A 21,758-nucleotide genomic window follows, 5' to 3' on the forward strand; every position below is an offset into this window, starting at 1 on the left:
AAGACTGCCAAATAAGTCTAAAAACATAGAATTTCAAGATTTGTTGATTCTGTATCTTTGTAAGAACCAAGGTGACTGACGTCATCCAAAGAATAGCAAACTAAGACGAAGATGAGCAAGACACATAGCTAGAATCACGGATTGGCGATGGACAAGCAGGTTATTGGAATGGAGACCAAGGGAAAACAAGAGAAGCGTCTGATTACCACCTACAGGATGGACTGACGATTTAAGAAGACAAAATAAAAACTGGATAAGAGTGGCGTAAGATAGAAGGGGTTGGAAACATAAGAAAGAGGCCTATGTTTAGCAGTGGACTTTTGAGACTGGATGATGATGATTAAAGACAACAATTGTAAAACTGATAGAGTATATATACGAAACATTTTACAAGATAACAAAGAATAAAACAAGAAACGGTACAATGATAAAACTTGATAAGATAGTAGCTACACTTATCTGTTATATAGATGCAAAAGATGGAGGACGCAAATATATATTTCCAAAATCCAAGGTAGTCAAATCAGATTTCCCAGAAACGTCATGGACCTTACAATACAAAGAAATTTATAACTAAGCAAATGCAACTGAGCAAATCAACTAAACAAATACTGAATTATCAACAGGTAGTAGTAATGTGGTACGTCCCATGAACAATGAAGCGTAAAAGTTTAGAATAAAGATAAAGTAGACAAATCTGAATCTATCCCTGATTTCTTTTTCTCGATACAAATATGCTTTTATCTACATGAATGGTGCTCTGTCACTATAGTCTGTGTAGCATGGCTTCCAACCCGTAAGTTAACCGCATGCAACATTCGAGTTAATAAAAACCACTACCATGTTCTATTGACAAAACCTAGTCCTTCTTTTACAACCTATAGTTCTTCTTCTTCTTCTTTTCATATAGACATGACTGTCTGTTTTTCAACGTGCCTCCAGTAAGTTGTCATTCTATCGTTTGCGTGGTCTTCCTACTGATCGTCTTTCTATTGGAGAACCGTCTCTTGCCGTCTTTACTACTCTATTTGTTGTCATTCGGCTTATATGATCGTTCCATTCTACTCTTCTATTTCTTACCCTGTTCTTGATGTTCTCCACCTTGCATCTACGTCGTATATCTATACTTCTAGCTCTGTCCCGTAGTGTCTTACAATCAATTTTTTAAGTGTTTTCATTTGTGCTCCTTCTAACATCCTTTTTGTCCTCTCTGTGTCAGGTTTTGTTTCTCCCACGTATGGCATTATTGGTCTGATGACTGTTTTGTAAAATTCTGCCTTTTGGATCTTCCCCCATATTTTTATTTCTCCATATTGTTTCATTTAGGCAGCCTGCGGCTCTATTTGCTCTATTCACTTGATCTCTCACTTCAGTTTCGAGCTTTCGGTAGCTAGATAATGTGATGCCTAGATATGTTAACCCCATCACTTGTTCTATTATCTGAACTTCCATCTCCAATTTACATCTTGGTAAATTTGCTGTTGTAACCATGCATTTTGTCTTTTTTGGGGAAATTAACATGTTCAATTTTCTGTCGGTTATATTAAATTGGTGCAGCATACGTTGTAAATCATCTTCACTGTAAGAGAGTAGTATTGCGTCGTCTGCATTGCAGATTATTTTCAGTTGTTCCTCTCCCATTTGTTATCCTTTTTAGTTCTTACTTTTTTTATTATTTCATCCATAATCAGGTTGAACAATAAAGGACTCAGGTAATCTCCCTGTCTTATCCCATTACCAGCTTCAATAGAGTCGGTTAGTTCTTCTTCTACTTTTACTTTTATTGTTAATTATAGTTACCTATAGTTACTACATGTAATTTTATTCAAACAAAAAATTCTAAACTTTATTAAAAATTGAGAAAAACAAAATTTTTACAAATCGAGATTGCTATTTTGCAGGAGATATGAAGGAACATCTTCTGTCAGAAATAGAGATCCACGATCTCGACCCTGCAGCAATCGATCTTCTAATTGAATACGCCTATACAGGCCAAATAACAGTTACACCAGATAATGTTCAAGTACTACTACCAGCAAGTAGTTTGTTACAAATGCAGGAAGTTAGGGAGGCATGTTGCAGGTTTTTGTTGCGGCAGCTACATCCAACGAACTGTCTAGGAATTAGAAGTTTTGCAGGTTTGTATAGAATACGCTTACATTATAATTAATTGTTTATTTTAAAGCATTTTATAAATTGCTTAGGTCTTAATTCTTTCTACAAATAATGATTTGTCTCCGGTAACAAAATATGAATTTCTGTGGAATTAAGTTTTCTTTGAGTTTTTCTTAGTTTTTAATAAAAATCTTAATCTAAACATTCTTTGCATTTATATGTTATATGACTCGCCCAAGGAACTATTTTTTCAGAATTTGCTAAATTTATTAGATGACCTGTCCAATAAAAGCAGAACAATTCAACACGGTGATTTGAATATTAATTAGGCTGCTGCTTGTGCTACCCAACTCTCCTTGGTCAACATATTTGAATCTTATGATCTCACAATGCACATTAATTCTTCTACAATAATTACTAAAACAACATCTACCATCTTCTTCTTCTTAAAGTGCCTATCCGCTTCCTTTTTAAGGAAGCTTTAGACAACCGTCTAAAGCTTCCTTAAATACCCATTCAGAATAAATATTGAACAACAATGGAGACAAAATACAGCCCTGTCGTACTCCACGTTCTATTGAAATTTTATCAGTTAACTGGTCTTCTATTTTGATTTTGGCCGTTTGATTGTAGTAAATGTTTCTGATATTTCTAAGATCTTTGTTGTCAATTCCAATTTCTTGCATTAGAGTCATTAATTTGTCATGTTTTACTCTGTCAAATGCCTTCTGGTAATCTATAAAGCATACGTATATGTCACAATTCACATCCCTGCATCTCTGAAATAGCACCTGTACAGCAAAAAGGGCCTCCCGTGTTCCCAGAGCATCACGAAATCCGAATTGTGTTCTTGTTAGTTGTTCCTCACATTTTGTATATATTCTTTTGTGGATGACCTTTAGAAATGTTTTAAGTAAATGGCTCATAAGGCTTATAATTCTATAGTCTTTGCACTTTCTCGCATTGGGTTTTTTTGGAAGATTTATAAAAGTTGACACTAACCACTCTTGGGGAACCACGCCCGTATCATATATACTGTTAAATATATTTGTCAACCATTTTATGCCATCATAGTCCATAAGTTTTAAGAATTCTGAGTGAAAATTATCAGGGCCTACTGCTTTACCATCTTTGGTGCTTTTGATGGTATATTTTACTTCTTCGACTGTAAATGGTGGTCCAGATTCGCAATTGGTGTTTGTTGTAATACCAGTGTTACTTCGTATATCTTCAAAAGTTTTTCCCACGTATTTAATCCAAATATCTCTTTTATGCTCTATTTCCAGTACTATGTTTCCCTGATTATCTGTCAGGAATCCAGTGTTCTTGTGTTTATATAAGCCTGCCGCTTCTTTAATCTTTTTATGGAGGTTAAATGAATCATGTTTTTGTTGTAATGACTCTATCTCTGTACATTTCGAGCTAAACCAATTTTCTTTTGCTATTTTAATAGCCCTTTTTATTTCGTTATTTATGTTGTTGTAGTAATTCTTATTCCATCTTATAACATCTACCATAATTGATTATATTGTCTCAAATTTCTCATCACTTGATGTACGCTCTACAATTATTAATGCAGGACTATCTGATCATGAAGCAATATATATACCAAGTTAAACACTCTTAACAAACTTTTCTTGAAAACCTGACGTTTAGGTAGGATTTTTTTCTGCTTAGAACTTTCGTAAATTCCAAAATGTATGCTTGACTTTTCCTCCTGCGGACGTAAACTATAATTTCAGTGATTTTTTAGATAGGTACGTCTGTATTTTCAATGGGGCATTTCTTTTAATTATAATTAAGCCAAAACATTACAAACTCTGGACCATTAAATGTATTTGCATATCAGTCAAAAACATGAGTTCATTATTTTACTTTAAGAAATTTACAACCAACGTCTCTGTCATTGAATATATCACCATGTACAGAAAAACTTATCTATAACTTATCAAAAGAGCTGAAAAATTCTACTATCAAAATCTTTTAAAAGCTCTAAAAGTATTGCAAAAGAAACTTGATCCATAATAAACGATCTTCAAAATAAAACTAACACAGCTCAAACATTTTCCCTTCCAAACCCTGAAAATCTTAATTAATACTTCGTTAATGTAATTAAAAATATAACATCAACTATATTTCCACAATTAGATCTCATTTTCTATCTTCCCAATTCAAAAAAGTCTCGAATTTATTCTTTGTAAAACCAGTTGTAAGGGTTACATGGAGATAAATTTCGAGAAAACCAAAATGATGACCAATATGGTTCCCATCGAAGAGATACAGATCAATAACAACAAGGTATAATTAATCGATAAATACACAATCGATAAATACACAATACTTGGGTCATGAAATTAGAATAACCAGAGACAACCAAACCTACGAGCTAAATAGACGAATCACGTTGGGATGGGCGGCATATGGAAGGATGAGAGACATTTTTAAAACAAATACCCCAACTCACCTGAAAATAAAGGCATTTAACCAATGCATCTTGCCAGTCTTGACCTATGGAGCAGAGACCCTAACTTTAACGAAAGCTACTGCCGAAAAACTGAGGGTAACGCAAAGGCGAATGGAGAGATCAATGCTGGGCCTGACCTTGAAAGATCGCGTGAGAAATGAGGAGATACGCCGACGAACTGGCGCAGACGACATTATATTGCGAATCAATAACAAAAAGTGGAGGTGGGCTGGACATGTTGCTAGAATGGAAGACGGAAGATAGACGAAGAGATTATTGGAGTGGAGACCAAGAGCCGACAAGCGAAGTCGAGGCAGACCACCCTCCGATGGACCGACGACCTAAAGGGAATAGAAATAAACTGGATTGCAGCAGCTAGAGATAGAGTGAACTGGAGACGTTTGGAGGAGGCCTATATCCAACAATGGATGTGAAAATGGGGCTGGATGATGATAAAGACCAGTTGATAAATTTGAACTGATCCAAAATAGCAATAGTATTAAAAGCAAATATTCCTATAGTACTGATATACTGTCCATAAAAATGATTTTAAATCTTCTAAAAAATTTGTTAAAAGTCCTGTTCCCACTAATTAATGGTTTCTTTAAAAAAGCTATATTTGTAGAGTGCATAAAGGCAGCCATTATTATTCTTCTTCATAAAAATGGAGAAAAATCGAATGCCTGCAACTATAGGCCTATCGCCTTACTACCGGTCTCATCCAAAATTATTAAAATACTTGTAAAAAACTTATGTCCTTTCAGTTCGGCTTTTTATCGAATAAATGTACCAATGATGCTATGTCTTCTGTACTTGTACTATATAAGGTTTACCAAGCACTTAACAATAATTTTTACACTGTCATTGTTTTTTGTGACTATGCCAAAGATTTTGTTTGTGTAAATCACGACATTTTATGACAATAGGAAACAATCAGTTAGAGCAAATGATAATGATTCTGGCCACGAAAGCATTGTATGTGGAGTACTTCAAGGTTCAGTATTGCGTTTTATACTTTTTCTTATTTTTATAAATGACATTACTAACTTAATTTTTCTAACTTTTTGCTGATGATGATATTAGTATCATCTGGAGAAACTCTTATATTCCAACTGATCATGAAACTATAACTTCTGATCTAATTAAAATAAAAACCTGGCTTGACTCTCTTTACTCACTTTTAATGTGGTTGGCACAGTAGCAATATCCTATAAAAAAGCTATTTAACCCATGCTTCTTAATAACAGCTAGATTGGTATCGTTGATTCTGTGGATTTCTTGAGGCAGAAGAAACAGTTTTCGCCTTTCAATAATGAGTTTAAGAAGAACTTCACTTGCATGTAAAGTTTTCTGTAATTAGCACCTTCCAACTTTCTACCTACAATGTCCACTCCGAAAATACTTTTCAAAAAAGAGATAAGTAAACAGATTCTGGAAGAATGTATAACAAGAGTTATCTTTTATTCGTTATGTTATTTCAATATCTTTATTTCATTATCTATAAAAACACAAAACGATACATTTTACATTAGCATTTTTAAAAAGTTTTCCTTTTTAATTAAAAATTTTATTACCAAACTAACTTGCCTTTTTTTAGATACACATTCCTGCAAAGAACTTCATCTTAAGTCGCATGTCTACGCATTGCAAAATTTTCAACAAGTTGTAGGCACTGAGGAGTTTCTTCTGTTACCATTTGAAGAGGTAATAAAAGTTATTTTAACGACTATTTCTATAATATTGATTTAAAACAGATATTATTTACATTATATAAATTGTGTACAAAAATATTCAAAATTTTACTTTATTATTTATTATTTATATTACTATATTATTTAGTTATTTAAATTTTAACGACAAAGATTTAAGACCATATACACTATGCCAAAATTCTGGAAACTTTTCAAAAATTTTAGTTTTGTTATCAGCATTCCTCTTTTTCACAAGACATGTTATTTATAAGTTTATCTATAATTTTATTACATCGTCTTATGCTTCTACTTAATGTTTAATATCTATTTTAAGGGGGAAAATCCTCTAAAAATTTAAAAATAAATAAAATAACAGCCGTTAGCTATTAGTAGATATATTTAAAAAAACATGGTACAAGGAATATTATCAACAAAATTAGTATTTGGTAGGATAACCTTTGTTTTTAGGACAGACTTAATTCTGCGAGGTATGGAGTTGATGAGACGAGCCAAATCTTCTGGTGTAATAACTCTAAACCAGTTTTAAATAATGGCTTCTATCAGTTCTCTCTTGTTGCTTGGGTTTCGGCGTGATACTAAGACCTTCAGCCTTGACCAAAAATTTTCTATTGGATTTAGATCGGGACTATTTCCAGGCCAAGGCAGAACAGTAACATCATGGTTTCTCAACCATTCCATGAAAGTCTTAGCCGTATGACAAGGCGCTCCATCCTGCTGAAAGATGCATTGTTGGGCATCCCCTTCGAACAAATCTCTGATAGTCGGCAGCAGTTTGGCTTGCAGCATCTCTTCCTGATATTTTTTGCATTAATATTGCCCTCTATGATTGCTAAACGTCCAACTTCATTAGTGGTTATGCAAGCCCATACCATGACACTCACAGGATGCTTCATAGTGACCGTAGTACACTGGGGCAAAAGGTCTTCTCCCGGTAGGCGACGAACAAACTTTACTCCGTCACTCCCAAAGATCGAGATTTTGGTTTCATCACTCCAAATTACTTTACTCTATTTTTCTTCTGTCTACCCTCTGTGTGCCAAAGCCCAATCAATGCGTTTTTGCCTCTGTTTTTTGTTCAGGAACGGCTTCTTTCTAGGAATTCGTGCTCGCAATCCATTTTCACACAACTTTCTTCTGATAGTGCGGTCCGATATTTGTAATCCAGTTGATTTGACAATACCGTTAATATCTTTTCCGGATCTGCGACGATCTTCTTTAGAAACTTACTAACTTTGCGTTTTCTGCCAGATCTTTTTGCTTATTTTGTCGTTCCACGTTTGCAAACTTTCATTACACCTGATTTTGTGGCGCCACCACCCAATTTGTTTGCTATTTCTTGATAAGTGTAACCTTCTTCTCGAAGGATAATTTCTTTGGCTCTCTTTCCTGGTGACCAGTCAACATGTTTTGGGTTTCTGGTTGCCATTTTCGTTGAATCGACGCTGATGAATTCCTCTCCGACAATTAAACAATATCACCTTAGTAACAACTACCTGATGTCATTAATAAACACTGGAAGCCTCACGAAACTGTACTAAAGGTTACCTAACCGCTTCCAGTTGGGTTGTTGACTAACTAGCAAAACCCTGACGCAATACAGTATTGCCAATGTTGTCATTCACAAATCTCGGATTTTCGGCGTTTCGCTTGAATCTGGTTCCATATTTTATTAAATAATGATATTAATAAAAAAAGAGTGAGAAATACACAAAATATTATGCAGGAATATGAAACAATTAAATAAAAATGTAATTGTAATGGTAAACTATATAAATCATGATCATGAGACGAGTCTTGCTTTAAAAAAACGATAATTTTTGTAAAGTTTCCAGAATTTTGGAAACCAGTGTAATGTGAGGAAGTCCCATTCAGGGATAGGTCCTACTTGATAGCTTCATAACGAGAATAATAGTAGTTAATATTCATTATAAGTAGTTTTTAATGTCCTAATTACTAATAAATATATATAAAAATAAATTTTATGTAATGTCAGATGCTACTGTTGGGTGAACTTGACTGAACTAGCAATATCCATTACTGGTAATATCAAAAAATTATTTTCTTCTTCTTCTTCTTCCTTTTTCTATAAAGCCTATTTCTTCTTCAATGTAAACCTCCTGAATTGTTTAAATTATCGCACCATCTTTTTCTTGGTATGCCAATACTTCTTCGTCCATTTGATGACTTATCTCGTGCTATTCATACTATGTATTCGTATTATTCGTATTCGTATTATGTCTTATATATTGCATGCTCTTCTTACGTTTTTACTCCTCTTTCTATCCAACAGACTTTTCTCTAATATTCGTCGGAGTATTCCGACGAATATAATAGATTCTTGTTTTTGTGTTTTGTCTTAGGTGTTTGTTTTTCCAGATTGTGTCATTAAGAGATCCCACTGCTTTACTTGCTTTTAAGCTTTGTTGTCGTACTTCTTCTTCAACACCTCGGTAACTAGTTATATCTATTCCTAGATATCTAAACCTCTAAAAAATTGTTTTATACTATGAAATTATTGCAAGAACAACGCAATTCATTTTTTGATACTTTCTAGCAGTCCACCAAACTAGTTCTAGTCATTTGACGTAAATTTTTTTAAAAATAATTTAGAATACACAAGGCGAAAAGCTCAAGTTTGTTTGGAAAAATAATCCCATTAGATTTTTTTGTATAATCACTTTCATGAGACACTACAAAATAAAGTTTAAGGGGTCACCTAGGCGAAAAGTTATTCAAATTTTTTTAAACAATTGTTTTTTAAACAAATTGTAACAATCAATTGTTTCGGCCCGAACAATTTTTTTTTTATTTTTTGGATCATCCTGAACAAAATAAGTTTGTTGTATTTTTTTGTAAACTTGATCGTTTTCTAGTTATAAATAATTTAAAATTGAGAAAAACGCAAAATTTTCAAGGATTAAAAATATAAGTAAAAAACATTATTTCTGAATTTACCAAGAACCTTAATTCAAGTTCAGAGCTTATTCTATTATTTCAGATAAGTATAATGGGGCTATCTTATTTTAGAACATTCTTTTAATTTGTTAACGAAGCGGTTATGACAGGACAGGCGCTTAGGGCTGCGGCGTGTATAAGAGAGAGAAACAAGATCTAGGGCACACATTTTTTTAAATTCTTATTGTACAAATGAGCGCCCACCCTGCCATACGCGCTATATTATCAATTTAAAAACAATAGTTTATTAGTTATTTACGCACCAAGGGTGTTAATAAGATGATTCCGCCTAGAGAGCAACATCCATCGCTCTGGCCAGAGGTCCTCTGGTTGGATCAGCTCATCATCGGATACACTTTCTGTATCTAATACATTTGCGCTAACAGGAACTACGTAGCTCGTTTTTTTTTCTTCTGTTACACGTAAGAGAAGGAATATCCATATTTCTGAAAAAAAAAATTGATGTTTTTATAACCATTACCACTTAGCGTCAACGTTGATTCTAAACAACATACTTTTTAGGTGAAATTTTTGCTAAAATTTCTCAAAATAAAAAGTACCTGTATCTTTTAGATTATAAATACACCTTTTCTAAATGAATCCTAAAAACATTACAGCAAAATACGTGTTATTACTTACCGATTTGTTTATATTTTACTATCAACGTCAGAACTACAACACTGCTGTTGAAATTTCGACACACAGTCGAAATCATGTATTCTAAGTTAAAATATTTTAATACAGGTGGCGCACATGCAAAATCATAGACAACGACATATGTTTGCATACCACACCGTCCTACTGTGGTAAAGTTCGACGTATATGGAAATTTTGCAGTTTGAAGTCAACGTATACTTTGTATTTTGACTATTTGCCTTCTGTACTTTCCTATCTTCCGTAAATTTCTCTGAATATCAATTTCCCATAACGTTATGTTGTTTATCATTTAACCCTTTCGAGACGGTTTTTTTTAACGAGTTTTAAAAACATATTTTTGTGGTTTTTTATTTTTATATACACAAATATACCCTTTTTTAAAAAAAAATGTTAATGAAAACGTTAGAGTGTTCGTGGGGGTAGTGGTACACATATGTACCATTAGTCTTGTGTATTGGTACATATGTGTATCAACAGTCCCACATAAAAATATTATTATATACCACATAATATATTTGTATTACTTTATTACTCAAAAATACAAAACAATTACTTAAAAATACAAAATATTATTTACGGTGATATACTGCGAAACAGTTTTTACATAAAGGAATGTCACACTCTTCGCAAAGGGTTTTTGTACGTGTTTGAGTTTTATTATCAGTGCACATTTTACATCGTCTTCTTGTGCTTCCTTCAATTGGAAGATGTAATGATACACTCTCGAAACGTTTTCTTTTCATATATATTCTTCCATTCTTAGATAAACGTCGTATAGCAGCTATTTTTTGTCCTTCAGCTATCATTTCTTCTGCCAGAGGTACCAAAAATTGAATCAGAGGAATTTTTTTCTTATTTTTTTCATTATAAATAATCCATGAGTTTACAACTGACATCATAAGTAAGCGATGGAATACTTTTTTCCACCATTTGTTTGATTTACGATCTAAATCGTACAATCCTACCATTTGGTCTGCTAGATCAACCCCACCCATAATTTTCCTGTAGCACGCTATCATTTCTGGACAGGACACATTTACTTTCGAACCATCTCTCATGGTTTTATTGATAGATGAAACACTGTCATTATGGCAATTACTCAGCATCAAGACTTCCTTGGTGTCCTGCCATTTCACAAACATTAGTCCGTTTTCACTGCACTGAAATACGCATTCACCTCTTTGCAATTTATCTTTTATTTTTGGCAAGTTTTTTCTATTTTGGTTACAGGTCCCTATTGCTGCGTACTCTATATTTTCCAACAGACAAACCGAAGTAAAAAAACGATCAAAGCAAAATGTTATATCTCTTTCTTTTGCTGTGGAAACAAGTTTGTTCACTACACGTTCCCCAAGAGTTCCTTCTACATATTCAGTTTCGCGACCTGTGTAGATGTTGAAGTCGTAGGTATATCCAGTAAACGAGTCTGACCTAAGCCACATTTTGATTCCCCTTTTTACTGGTTTTAGCGGCATATACTGTTTGAGTGACGATCGACCTTTGAATTTCGTCATGGACTCGTCGATACTTTGAAAACTGCTGTCTTGTCGATATTTTTGAAAGGTACCTTTCAAGCATTGTACAACGTCATCAATGTAATACGTTTTTGAGGCTTCTGTTGGTTTCTTTGGTGATGCAAAATACATTTTTGACGATATAACTTTGAATCTGTCACGGGATATTGCATTTTGAATTGAAACGTTTCCCAGTGAAGGATGAGTTGACCAATAATTACTGATTTCTGGTACACGGTTGTAGCACATAACTAGCATACAACCAAGAACTATTTGAATTTCTCCTAAGTCAGTTGCTTTCAGACGAGCGTTTCTTCTTGACTGCTTACATATTTCAATCCTTTCATTAGTGCATTGAGCAATATACATATACAAAGAACGTGGAAACAACTTTTTGAAATATTGGTATGGCGTCAAGTTAGATTGTATGCCAGCATCCAATGTACAACTACGTTGACTTGAAATTTGTTTTTTCGGAGCAAAACCTTCATTTGGTGTTGACCACAACACAAAAGAACTACTAGGTGTGGCAGTTTCTTGTAAAGTTTCCTGTGTATCACGAACTTCTAACTCTGATTCTGATTCTTCATCAGAAGTTTCGTGAAAATTATCTTTGCAGTCCTCGTCTGATTCCGATTCATCATCAGAAGGCTTATACATGTCATCACTACTTCCAGACTCGGAAAATGATAATTCTGCATAATATTGAAGTTCTTTCTGTGTAAGTGGCCTTTTCTTATCCATATCTAAAAATGACATGAATAAGACTAATGGTACACTTACATACCGTACTATAAGACTATTGGTACTTATTAGTACCATAGGTTTTAAAAACAGTCAAATGTTTATTTTACTATAAATAAATAACAATCTAAATATACTTACTATAAAAAGACACAAAAACAAACAGTCTGTAAAATGATATAATACAATTTAACTATAATTTGTATCAAAAACAATGTATTTATGCTGACTGTAGCAACCAACACATCTAAAACTCGCAAATTCTAGGTTAACTAAAATATTTTACTCGGCTACACGTGAACGTGACTCAAACGATGCAATGGAGAACTGACTGGACATTTTTAAATAATATTTAACGGCAAAATATCACTTTAGGCTTGTATGCAAACATAGTGGTACACATATGTACCTGGAGTCTCGAAAGGGTTAATATAAATGAAATAAAATTGTTTACTTTAAGTTGGAAGTAGCAAAATATTAGCGCATGTTAGTCTCTAATGTTATATTACATATGTAATAAACTAAATATTACATTTTTAGGTAAATGAATTGATATCAAATAGCCAGTTAAACATTTCTTCCGAAGAAGATGTATTCACCGCTGTTTTGAATTGGGTGAAGCATGATCTAGCAGAAAGAAGTAAATATATATCAAGAGTAAGTAAAAATCAATAAAGTAATACATTTTGGGAGAAACAAAAGTTTTTAGTGCTTTATTGTTAGATAAAATAAATTTCCATTAAGTAGCAGTCGAATCCATAACTTACATCAAGTCCATGTAGTTTAATTTGTCATATAAAAAGCACATTACCCACGCGTTTATTCTTGCCTACTCATTGCCTAAGCGAGGGTCAGGTCATCCGTTGCTACTACTTCTAGACACTTTTGTAAGCCGTTTTTGGTGACAACTTTTTATCACAATGATGCTTATATATTAGAGACTTAATCAACGAGACTCCTTTGTATTTAGATTTGTCTGTGTATTGAAAGGACTTTTAATCTTAAGTGGCCTGCAGCTCACTTCGCTGTTTGCGTGTATTTAGATATAAAGTAACTTGTGCAAATTGCGCTTGTATTTTTGAGGGATATAACTCTATGTCTAGGAAAATTTTGAGCTTTTGCTCAATACTATGGAATTTCTACTAATATACCGAAATTACCAGGTCGTTAGCTAATACGATGTATGAAGGTAAAAAGGCAATTAGCTTTAGATAGTACTAGATAGTAATATATGCAGTTATTATCATCATCACTGTTGGACATCACCATCTTCACCATCGAATGCCACAGTTTTTTATCATGTGCTTTCTGCATCCAATTTCCTGCTGGTTTTATAACTCGTCCATCCATCTATCTGGTTAGTGATCTGCCTCGGTGTCTTTTGTTTCCTTTAGGTTTACATTCTATGAGTATTTTGGCTCACCTATTATCATTTAAACGTGCTATATAGGTAAGCCCATCTTTATTTATCTGGTGCAATATTTTCTATGACATCTGCTGTCTCAGTCATTCCTTTTACTATCCTCTTTGGTATAATATGTCTTCTTGTTATCTCTAACATTGCTATTCAGATTGATCTTTGGGTTAATTTTACTTTACTGGCAAATTTTTGAGTCAAATTTAATGTTTGGGAATTATATGTTATTATCAGCGGTATACATTAGCCGTCATAATAAAGGGTTACCCCCCCCCCCCCCAGAACTAATGCTACTGGCTACTCCCGTGCATGGACTGTAAACGTCCATGTAAACTAAAGGCCAGGAGTATCAATAACGTAAGAAAATCAATCGATGGTATATTTAGTTAAGTAATAATAGGGATTTTTATGTATACTGGTAATTTTTTTAACATTTTTTTATAGTTAATATATTAAATTATTTCTAATCCTTTTACCCCGTTGCTGAGACGCCGATGGCCGTATTTGCAAATAATATATACGCGGTTGGTCTGTTGACCATTAGGAAATTTTATTAAAAATTACCGAAATATTACGGAACAATCTACCTACTTATTTAAAAACGACGGTTTAGGAAATCCTCGGTTAATTCCTTCCGGCTGTAAGGCCGGGTTCCTTTATGATAAATTTGTTAAATATCGTCGGGGCATGTAGAAATGTTTTTCTATAATAACATAATGCAAAAGATTTTATATTTCATCACGTTCCTAGCTAGAAGGGTACCGTTAGTTTCGATGTTCGTTAGAATCTTTTTGTCATCTTAGAAATAGATACAGGCTGATTGTCATTTTCCCACCTTTTTCTTGGGTAGTTTGGTAAAATTTTAGAGGAACCAACTTATTTCTCGGTGGGCACTCTTTGAGTAAAGACCTTCGCTCACATTATCGTCTCTTTGTACCTTCTCTGTTCATTTTCTTTCTAAGTGTGTATACACTTGTATATTTGGGTTTTTTGATCTAATATCATATTAGATTAAATATTGGTATAGAGTACCTTAAATTTTAATTAACTTCAGTGCTTGATACAAGTAAAATATTATAGTAAAATAAATTAACTTCAGTGAATTAGTACAGCAGTCATCAGGAATTACTGTAAGTTACCATAATCTTAGTATCTCCACTTATCGGGGCGAATAATATGGTATGGTATCATATTTTTTTTCATTCATCTGGGCGAATCTAAGTTCATCCATGTCTTCACCTGTAGTTGAGAGTAACTACTGATTTTTACATTCAATATTTTCTTACGAACCTTCCATCAGCTCTCAAGAAATTTCAATAAATAATAATTACCAACATTTTTGTATTCTTGTAAATTTAGATTAGATTAATTTTTGTTATTTGCTATAATTGTTATGCATTTTTAATCCAGTGTCTCGAGATATGCCATTAAACAGCAAAGAGAGACCTTCTTTAATCAACCTTGGTTGAATTTTTTTCTTACTCACTATCAGGCTCTCTTCGCTGATAATTTAACCTGTGCATTATTATATTGTTGTATTTGTAAAGGTACTTATTATTCATATTACTGCTTATTTTTATGTGTACACCATCATTCCATAGTTGATGGTGTATTTTTATTACTTGTATGTACATTCAGCTACCGACATCATTGTGTTGTTGAATATATTGTTTTTGTTTTATGTATGTATTTTATTTGTCGACTCCTAACAAGTTTCCTGATATAACCATAACTCTGAATATTTGCCTTTTACCTTTAAGTATTACTATACCTTTGACCAGTAGAAAGATCAGGCCGATTAAGTTTCGTAGGTAAGTAGATGGACGGAGTCCACCTAATATGGTTATTATTTGTTTATATAGTGTGTTGACCAAATTTATTTAATAATTAACTGTTGGTAGGTGGCCTGCGTAGCACAAGCGGTAGGATGCTTGCCTCGCATGCCGGTGGTCCGGAGTTCGAATCCTACCGCCGGCAAGAACAACTAGACATTTTTAAAAATGTCTATAGGCCCCAGGTCGACTCAGCCTGAATAAAATGAGTACCTTGGGTAAAACCAGGGGTAATAATAGGCGGTTAAAGCGTAGCACTGGCCATGTTACCTTCCTTGTATACCGTAGGCCCTAGATATAGCAGACTACCCTGCTATACTCCCAAAAGCCGCGAGCGGTATAAAACGGGAGACTATTATTATTATTAACTGTTGGTATCGTTCCTTGGATTTGTTCTTGAACCTAAATATTTTCCCTTATCTTTTTTCTTTTCTAAGGTTTCTTAATTTTCCCCTTAAACCCAAAAAAATTAAGTGGCGCCATGTTCCCTATCTTATCTTATCTTTGGTAATTTTACCCATCTATCTTTTTGTTTATTTCTGTATCTTTTCTATTATCTCTTATCCTATCTTTACTTATTTCGTCCGTTGGCCCCATTCCCGGTTCCAAAAGCTAGTTTCGAACCCATGACTCGCTCTCCACCAACCATCTGGCTGCCGTCCGCAGTGTCTCCATTGGTGACCTTTCTAGCACCATCCAAAAAAGGTTTCCGAGGTTACATTTTTAGTAATTTATCATAGTAGCACCTAGAAGCTATGTACGAGTAAAGGCACCTTTAATTATTATAAGATGAAATTTATACTACCTATTTAGAAGTTATTTTATGTATTATAAGTACAACTATATATAAAGCCAAGTTATTCTTCTATTTTAGCTGATGCAACACGTTCGACTACCCCTAGTAAACAGAGAATTCCTAATGACACGAGTAGACAACGAAAAACTTATCAGAGAGAACAACGACTGCAGAGAGCTATTATTAGAAGCTATGAGGTATCATTTAGCTCCCGAACGAAGGTGTGTCTTATCTAGTTCTAGAACGTTAGAACGAAAACCTAATGGTGCTCAACCGTATCTGTTCGCTGTCGGTAAGTTCACTTCAATTATAGTTAGAAATTTTTGTATTTACTGCACATATATAATCACACATATCAATTGATTTATTTGGTAATATATAAATATGATTATTTTGTGGTAATTATCAATAAACAGCACAACAGTTGTCGTCTGTCAAAGAGACACTTGAACTCGACAGAGAACCTAATGCTAATGATCTAAATTATGTTGTAACACACCCAACAGTTCCTAAACTAAACATAATAAAAGCAGTTAAAAAAATCTGTCAAGTACTAATAACACATGAAAAGGAATATAGAGTACAATGCAAAAATAACACAAAGTCAAAAACAAGTGTTAGTAAAGAAGAACTCAAAGATATTTAAGCTCTAAAAGAAGATGAGTCCATATTAATATTACCAGCTAACAACGGCAACGCAACTTTAATTATGGATAAAAGCCAATGCCAGAAGAAAATTCAAGAAAAATAAAAAATCCATATTGGTTTCAAGAAGGGCATACAAAAGTGCCACAAAAAGTTAATGTTTGAGCTGAAATTGTTGTAAATTGAATGGTGGCTATATTTTATCGATTGGACTTTGAATGAAGAAGTTTTCTAAAACTTCTTACATTTGGAATGTCCCTCCCAGCCTTATCAATTAAGTTTTCTAATGAATACGATGCGGATTTAAATCTAATAACATCTGGTTGTAATAAGACGGTGCCTCGTCTCGTTTTAGGAATGATCTGCGGAATTATTTTTAAGGAATATTTCCAAATCGATGGATAGGTAGAAGAAAATTTATTGAATGACCACCTGGTTTTCCGGATTTAAGCTCCTTAGATTTTTGGTTGTGGGGTTATTTAAACATCAAAGTCGATGTAAATAGGTCAGATAACAAAGAAAAGCTGTAACAACGCATAAGGGAAGAAATTTTAAACATTACTCCAATACCCTTCAGAATTTCAACGATGGAATTGGCCACTGTCAGATAAAATGTCTTTTCTTTCATCGTTTGTCCTTTGTTTATTGTCATTTTCCTTCTAGTGTATTATGACAAATATCCTTGATTATTTCATAAAGTAATTAGAAAAGAATAGCTTAACCCTATACTGCCGAATTTGTCTCTTCTGTTTATTTCTTCGGTCAAATATACGCTAACAAAAAAAAGGTAATTTTTGGATAATACGTAATATCCCACAAGACAGCAACAGAAAGAGCTGAGGGAGACATATGTTTAGCAGCGGGCGCATAAAGGTTACTGATAATGACACATAAAGTCAATGACTTCGTAACTTTGACAACAATAACAAGAAAATTAGATGTTCAACAAAAAACTAACAATTTAACCCATTAACCACCAAGGTATGAAATATGTAAATTTTTTATAAAAATAATATAAGGGTTAGTTATTTATGGTATTTTAAAGACAAAACTGGATATAATTTTTTTTAGGTTACAGGGTGTTCTAAAAAAATAATGTTGCGTTTTCGCATCAATGGCGGAATCTGTTAAGAAATTAATGAAATACACTTTTATGGATTATGAGATTTATTTCAAAATTAAAGATACAAAATTAGTAGGTAAAACTAAATAAAATATTTGTAAAAAAACTATAAAACCTAATATTACAATTTATGGAAGCTGTCAAAACATGTAGAGTGTAAATGTACATTGCACTTCTGACACATATATATAGTTTGGCTTTTACATTGTCTGCATCTTTTTCTTGACTTTTCAGGGTGGCGTATTACGATGTAGTTCACTTTGTCAGTTCTCATTTCTTTCGGTATTTCTGACTTTGTTGGCCTTCCTCGTCCTTTGTATTTAGGAGCTGATGTACCCTCATCGTCGCTGGCTGATAGTGAATTACTTTCTTCTGATTTTATTAGCGCCATAACAATATAAGAGCGAAACTCTAATTGCAAAATAAAAGAGTCATTTGCCAATTTATAAATTTTCCATGCATTGACGATTGTACTGTCTATAGTATTTATAAAAAGAGGCCACCACCATTTCTTTCCTCTTACTCTTATACGATAATTGGCTATGCCGTTATCGTGTAAATCAACACCCCCCATATTTTTGTTGTGTTCTTTTATTAGAAATGGCTGGTCTACACTTACTTCTTTTCGTTGTTTTCTATCATACCGTTTTACTTGCTGAATTGGATTTATTGGTATATTATTTGACATCATAATAACGATTGAATTATCATTCCATTTAACTACACAAATTTTGGATTTTAAATCATATCTAAAATCGAAAGCACCTCTGCCCCTTTTTTTAAATAATTTGAGCTATCTAAAGGACACTTTTGGATTCTGTTTTTCCGCACAGTTCCTGTGGCGTATATATTATTTTCAGTAAGATATTGAAATAGTTTAAAAGACGAAAAAAAATTGTCAAAAAATATTCTGTGTTGAGAAGGAAATTCAAGAACTTTTAATAGATCTATAACAACATCTGCTCCCAGTCCCATATCACTTTTATGTTCTCGTGCTCCAGCGTATGGACTAAACTGAAACAAATATCCATCTTGAGAACAAAGACACCAAATTTTAAAACCGAAGCGAACAGGCTCCCTTTGATGAACATTTTAGCGGAGTGTCTACCAAAATAAGGAACCATTTCCTCATCGAGTGATAAATTTTGTGAAAATACACCAAACTGCAGATTTCTTTTGTTTATTTTGTCAAATAATGGGCGCAATTTAGCAAACTTATCTTGCTTGTCAAGTTGAGCATTATCACATACATGTATATATTTTTTTATATTGCGAAACTTATTTCGACTCATGCAATTTTTAATTAATGGTACTCCCTTGTCCTCATCTCTGCTCCAATACATCTCCATTTGTGGCAACGTGTGATATCCTGACAAGATCAAAATAGCAATAAATTTCTTTAAATCAGATACTGTCATTGAAAAATCATGTCGATTGTTGTCCTTGGCATATTTTAAAGTGTATTTTAAAATCATGTCTAATAATTCCTCGTCAAAAAAATTATAAAATACTTCAACTGGTGATTTACCGTAAAGCATGTCCTTTATACGTTGTTTTTTAATGTGCTCCTGCGATTCCGGAAAATTACTGTATACGGGGTCCCTTTTGCTCCAGTTTGGATTATATTGAACAGATTTTGCCCTCTTTGAAGTAGCCTGGCTTGTAGAAGGTTCATTATAATTATCTTCAAATTCATTTGTGTTGTCCTCAGCCATCAATTCGAATGTCCCAGCAGTGTCTTGAGGCTTATCATGGCCTATAAGTAATAAAAAAATAAAAGTTACATAACAGTATCTTATATAATTATACCGTATAATACCTTCCAATAAATCGTCATCTATTTCCTCTTCATCAGTAAGCTCATCGACATCTGTTGGTATTATAACAGCAACAATTTCGGTCTCATTTTGAATTTCTTCAATAGCAGCTTTCAATTCTTGAATAGTAAGAGGTCTATTCCGATCATAATTATCTTTCCACTTATTTTTGCCAGAACTCATTATATATGTTTTATCCGCAACAATACAGAGAAACACAATTATTGCTGTATATGCTTATACTAAAACGCTCTAGACAAGACTGAACTAGTCAAATACGGTTACACTCGATTTGTCACGTAGCGTAGGCGGTATTACCTAGAGACAGCACATTCCGCCGTTGATGCGAAAACGCAACAATAAGTTTGAATGCATGTAACTTTTTCTTGATAAAATTATTTAATTTTTTTGTATGGTTATTGCTAAATCTGTAGTTTATGCTTTATAAAAATCATATAAACCATTATATTATAAGCAAAGTGAAAATTCTACAAGAAGATTATATAGTCATGACGAATCATGTAAAAAACTGCTGAAGAAATTAATTTATAATATATAAACAATTAATTATATTTGTTCTATAAAATATATTTCAATATCATCAAGCCTTTAGGAATTAAAACATATAAAGAATTTTCTAAAAACAAAATATTTAGTTGTATAAAAAAAATTCCTTTTAAAATGTTTCGTTTTCGCATCAACGGCGCTTAATGGCTTAAAATTAAAAATTTACGTATTTTTATGTTTTTTCAAACTTTATGAGAAACAAAGTTATGAATTTTTGTTGTATGGTGCTTCTATCTTATAATTGTGTTTTTAAATTTTATATCGACGATTTTGTATTTTGTAAACTGTTTTGTTTAATTTTTAAATATTTTCTCAGGTGGCGGATCTCTTTTTGCTATACATTCCGAGTGTGAAGTGTACAACCCTAAAAATGACTCCTGGTCTACGATAGCTCCAATGCAATGGCGTAGATCTAGATCGGGAGTTACTGGACTGAGGAGATTGCTGTATGTTGTCGGAGGGTAGGTTTTTATTATTATGTAATGTTAAAATATTAATTAATTTAAAAATTATTTCACAACCGAAAAAAAAAAATGAACAATTCCTTTTTGTTTCAATTACTATATTTTTTGGAATTAAGCTCAAACCTAATTAGAAATTTTTTATTCGACGTGATTTTAACTTTTAGTTTTAAAATCGTTTTTAAATTAAAAAAAAACCTTAGCTTATCTTAATTATTAGCTTTTAAAATTATTAAATATTTCAATACTAAAATTAATAAAACAAATTATCAGGAAACCAAAATAATTTAATAAAGAAACGCAGGAGGCATTTATAGATTTTGAAAGAGCCTTCAACCGAGTCCACTAACATGAATTCTTTGAAATTATGAAAAAACAGGATGTCCAATACTCCTAGTCAGAGCAATAAAATCGCCGAATTCCGACAGAGAAAACAGTACGATCAATTATTAAAAACTTTAAAAATTTGCATAAATTCCTGTATAAAATGTCGTCAAATGGATCAACCACGATCGAAACAAATCTCTGTTGAATGCGAAATGCAAGTTTGTTTAACTGCTGAAGAAACGCCTTGTTCGAGTAGAAAAATTGCTGACGAAGTTGACCTAAAGAAGAGAACTGTACGAAATATTTTTAAAACGAAATGGATACAATTGCTATAAACTGCAAACCACCCAAGAAATTTTCCAGACGATCATTTTAAACGTATGGAATTTTGTAAATCTACGATGGAGAACGAATGGATGAAATCGAATGAGAACAATAACTTTTTAAAACATGTTTTGTTTTCTGGTGAATCTTCATTCACAATCCATAAACGTCATTGTCCATCCGTCACCCGCTATTGGTCTAGGGAAAATAAACATTTGAGTATTGCTGTAAAAACACAATACCCAAAGGAATTAAATGTGTGGACTGGACTTTATAACGATAATATCA

General features: G+C 33.0%; 1 protein-coding gene across 3 annotated transcripts in view; it reads left to right on the forward strand.

Moving 5' to 3' along the window:
- The window catches only part of LOC140444919 (kelch-like protein 17), a 103,061-nt gene that overhangs the window by 75,891 nt on the left and 5,412 nt on the right, over positions 1–21,758 (forward strand). For all 3 annotated transcript variants that reach the window (XM_072536617.1, XM_072536619.1, XM_072536618.1), the window contains exons 4-8: positions 1,902–2,138; positions 6,177–6,283; positions 12,702–12,818; positions 16,285–16,498; positions 20,675–20,819. In XM_072536617.1, the coding sequence (XP_072392718.1) occupies positions 1,902–2,138; positions 6,177–6,283; positions 12,702–12,818; positions 16,285–16,498; positions 20,675–20,819 (820 nt within the window). The remainder of the gene's footprint in view (positions 1–1,901; positions 2,139–6,176; positions 6,284–12,701; positions 12,819–16,284; positions 16,499–20,674; positions 20,820–21,758) is intronic.

The sequence above is a fragment of the Diabrotica undecimpunctata genome, chromosome 7 (assembly GCF_040954645.1).
Source record: "Diabrotica undecimpunctata isolate CICGRU chromosome 7, icDiaUnde3, whole genome shotgun sequence".
Classification (NCBI taxonomy): domain Eukaryota; kingdom Metazoa; phylum Arthropoda; class Insecta; order Coleoptera; family Chrysomelidae; genus Diabrotica; species Diabrotica undecimpunctata.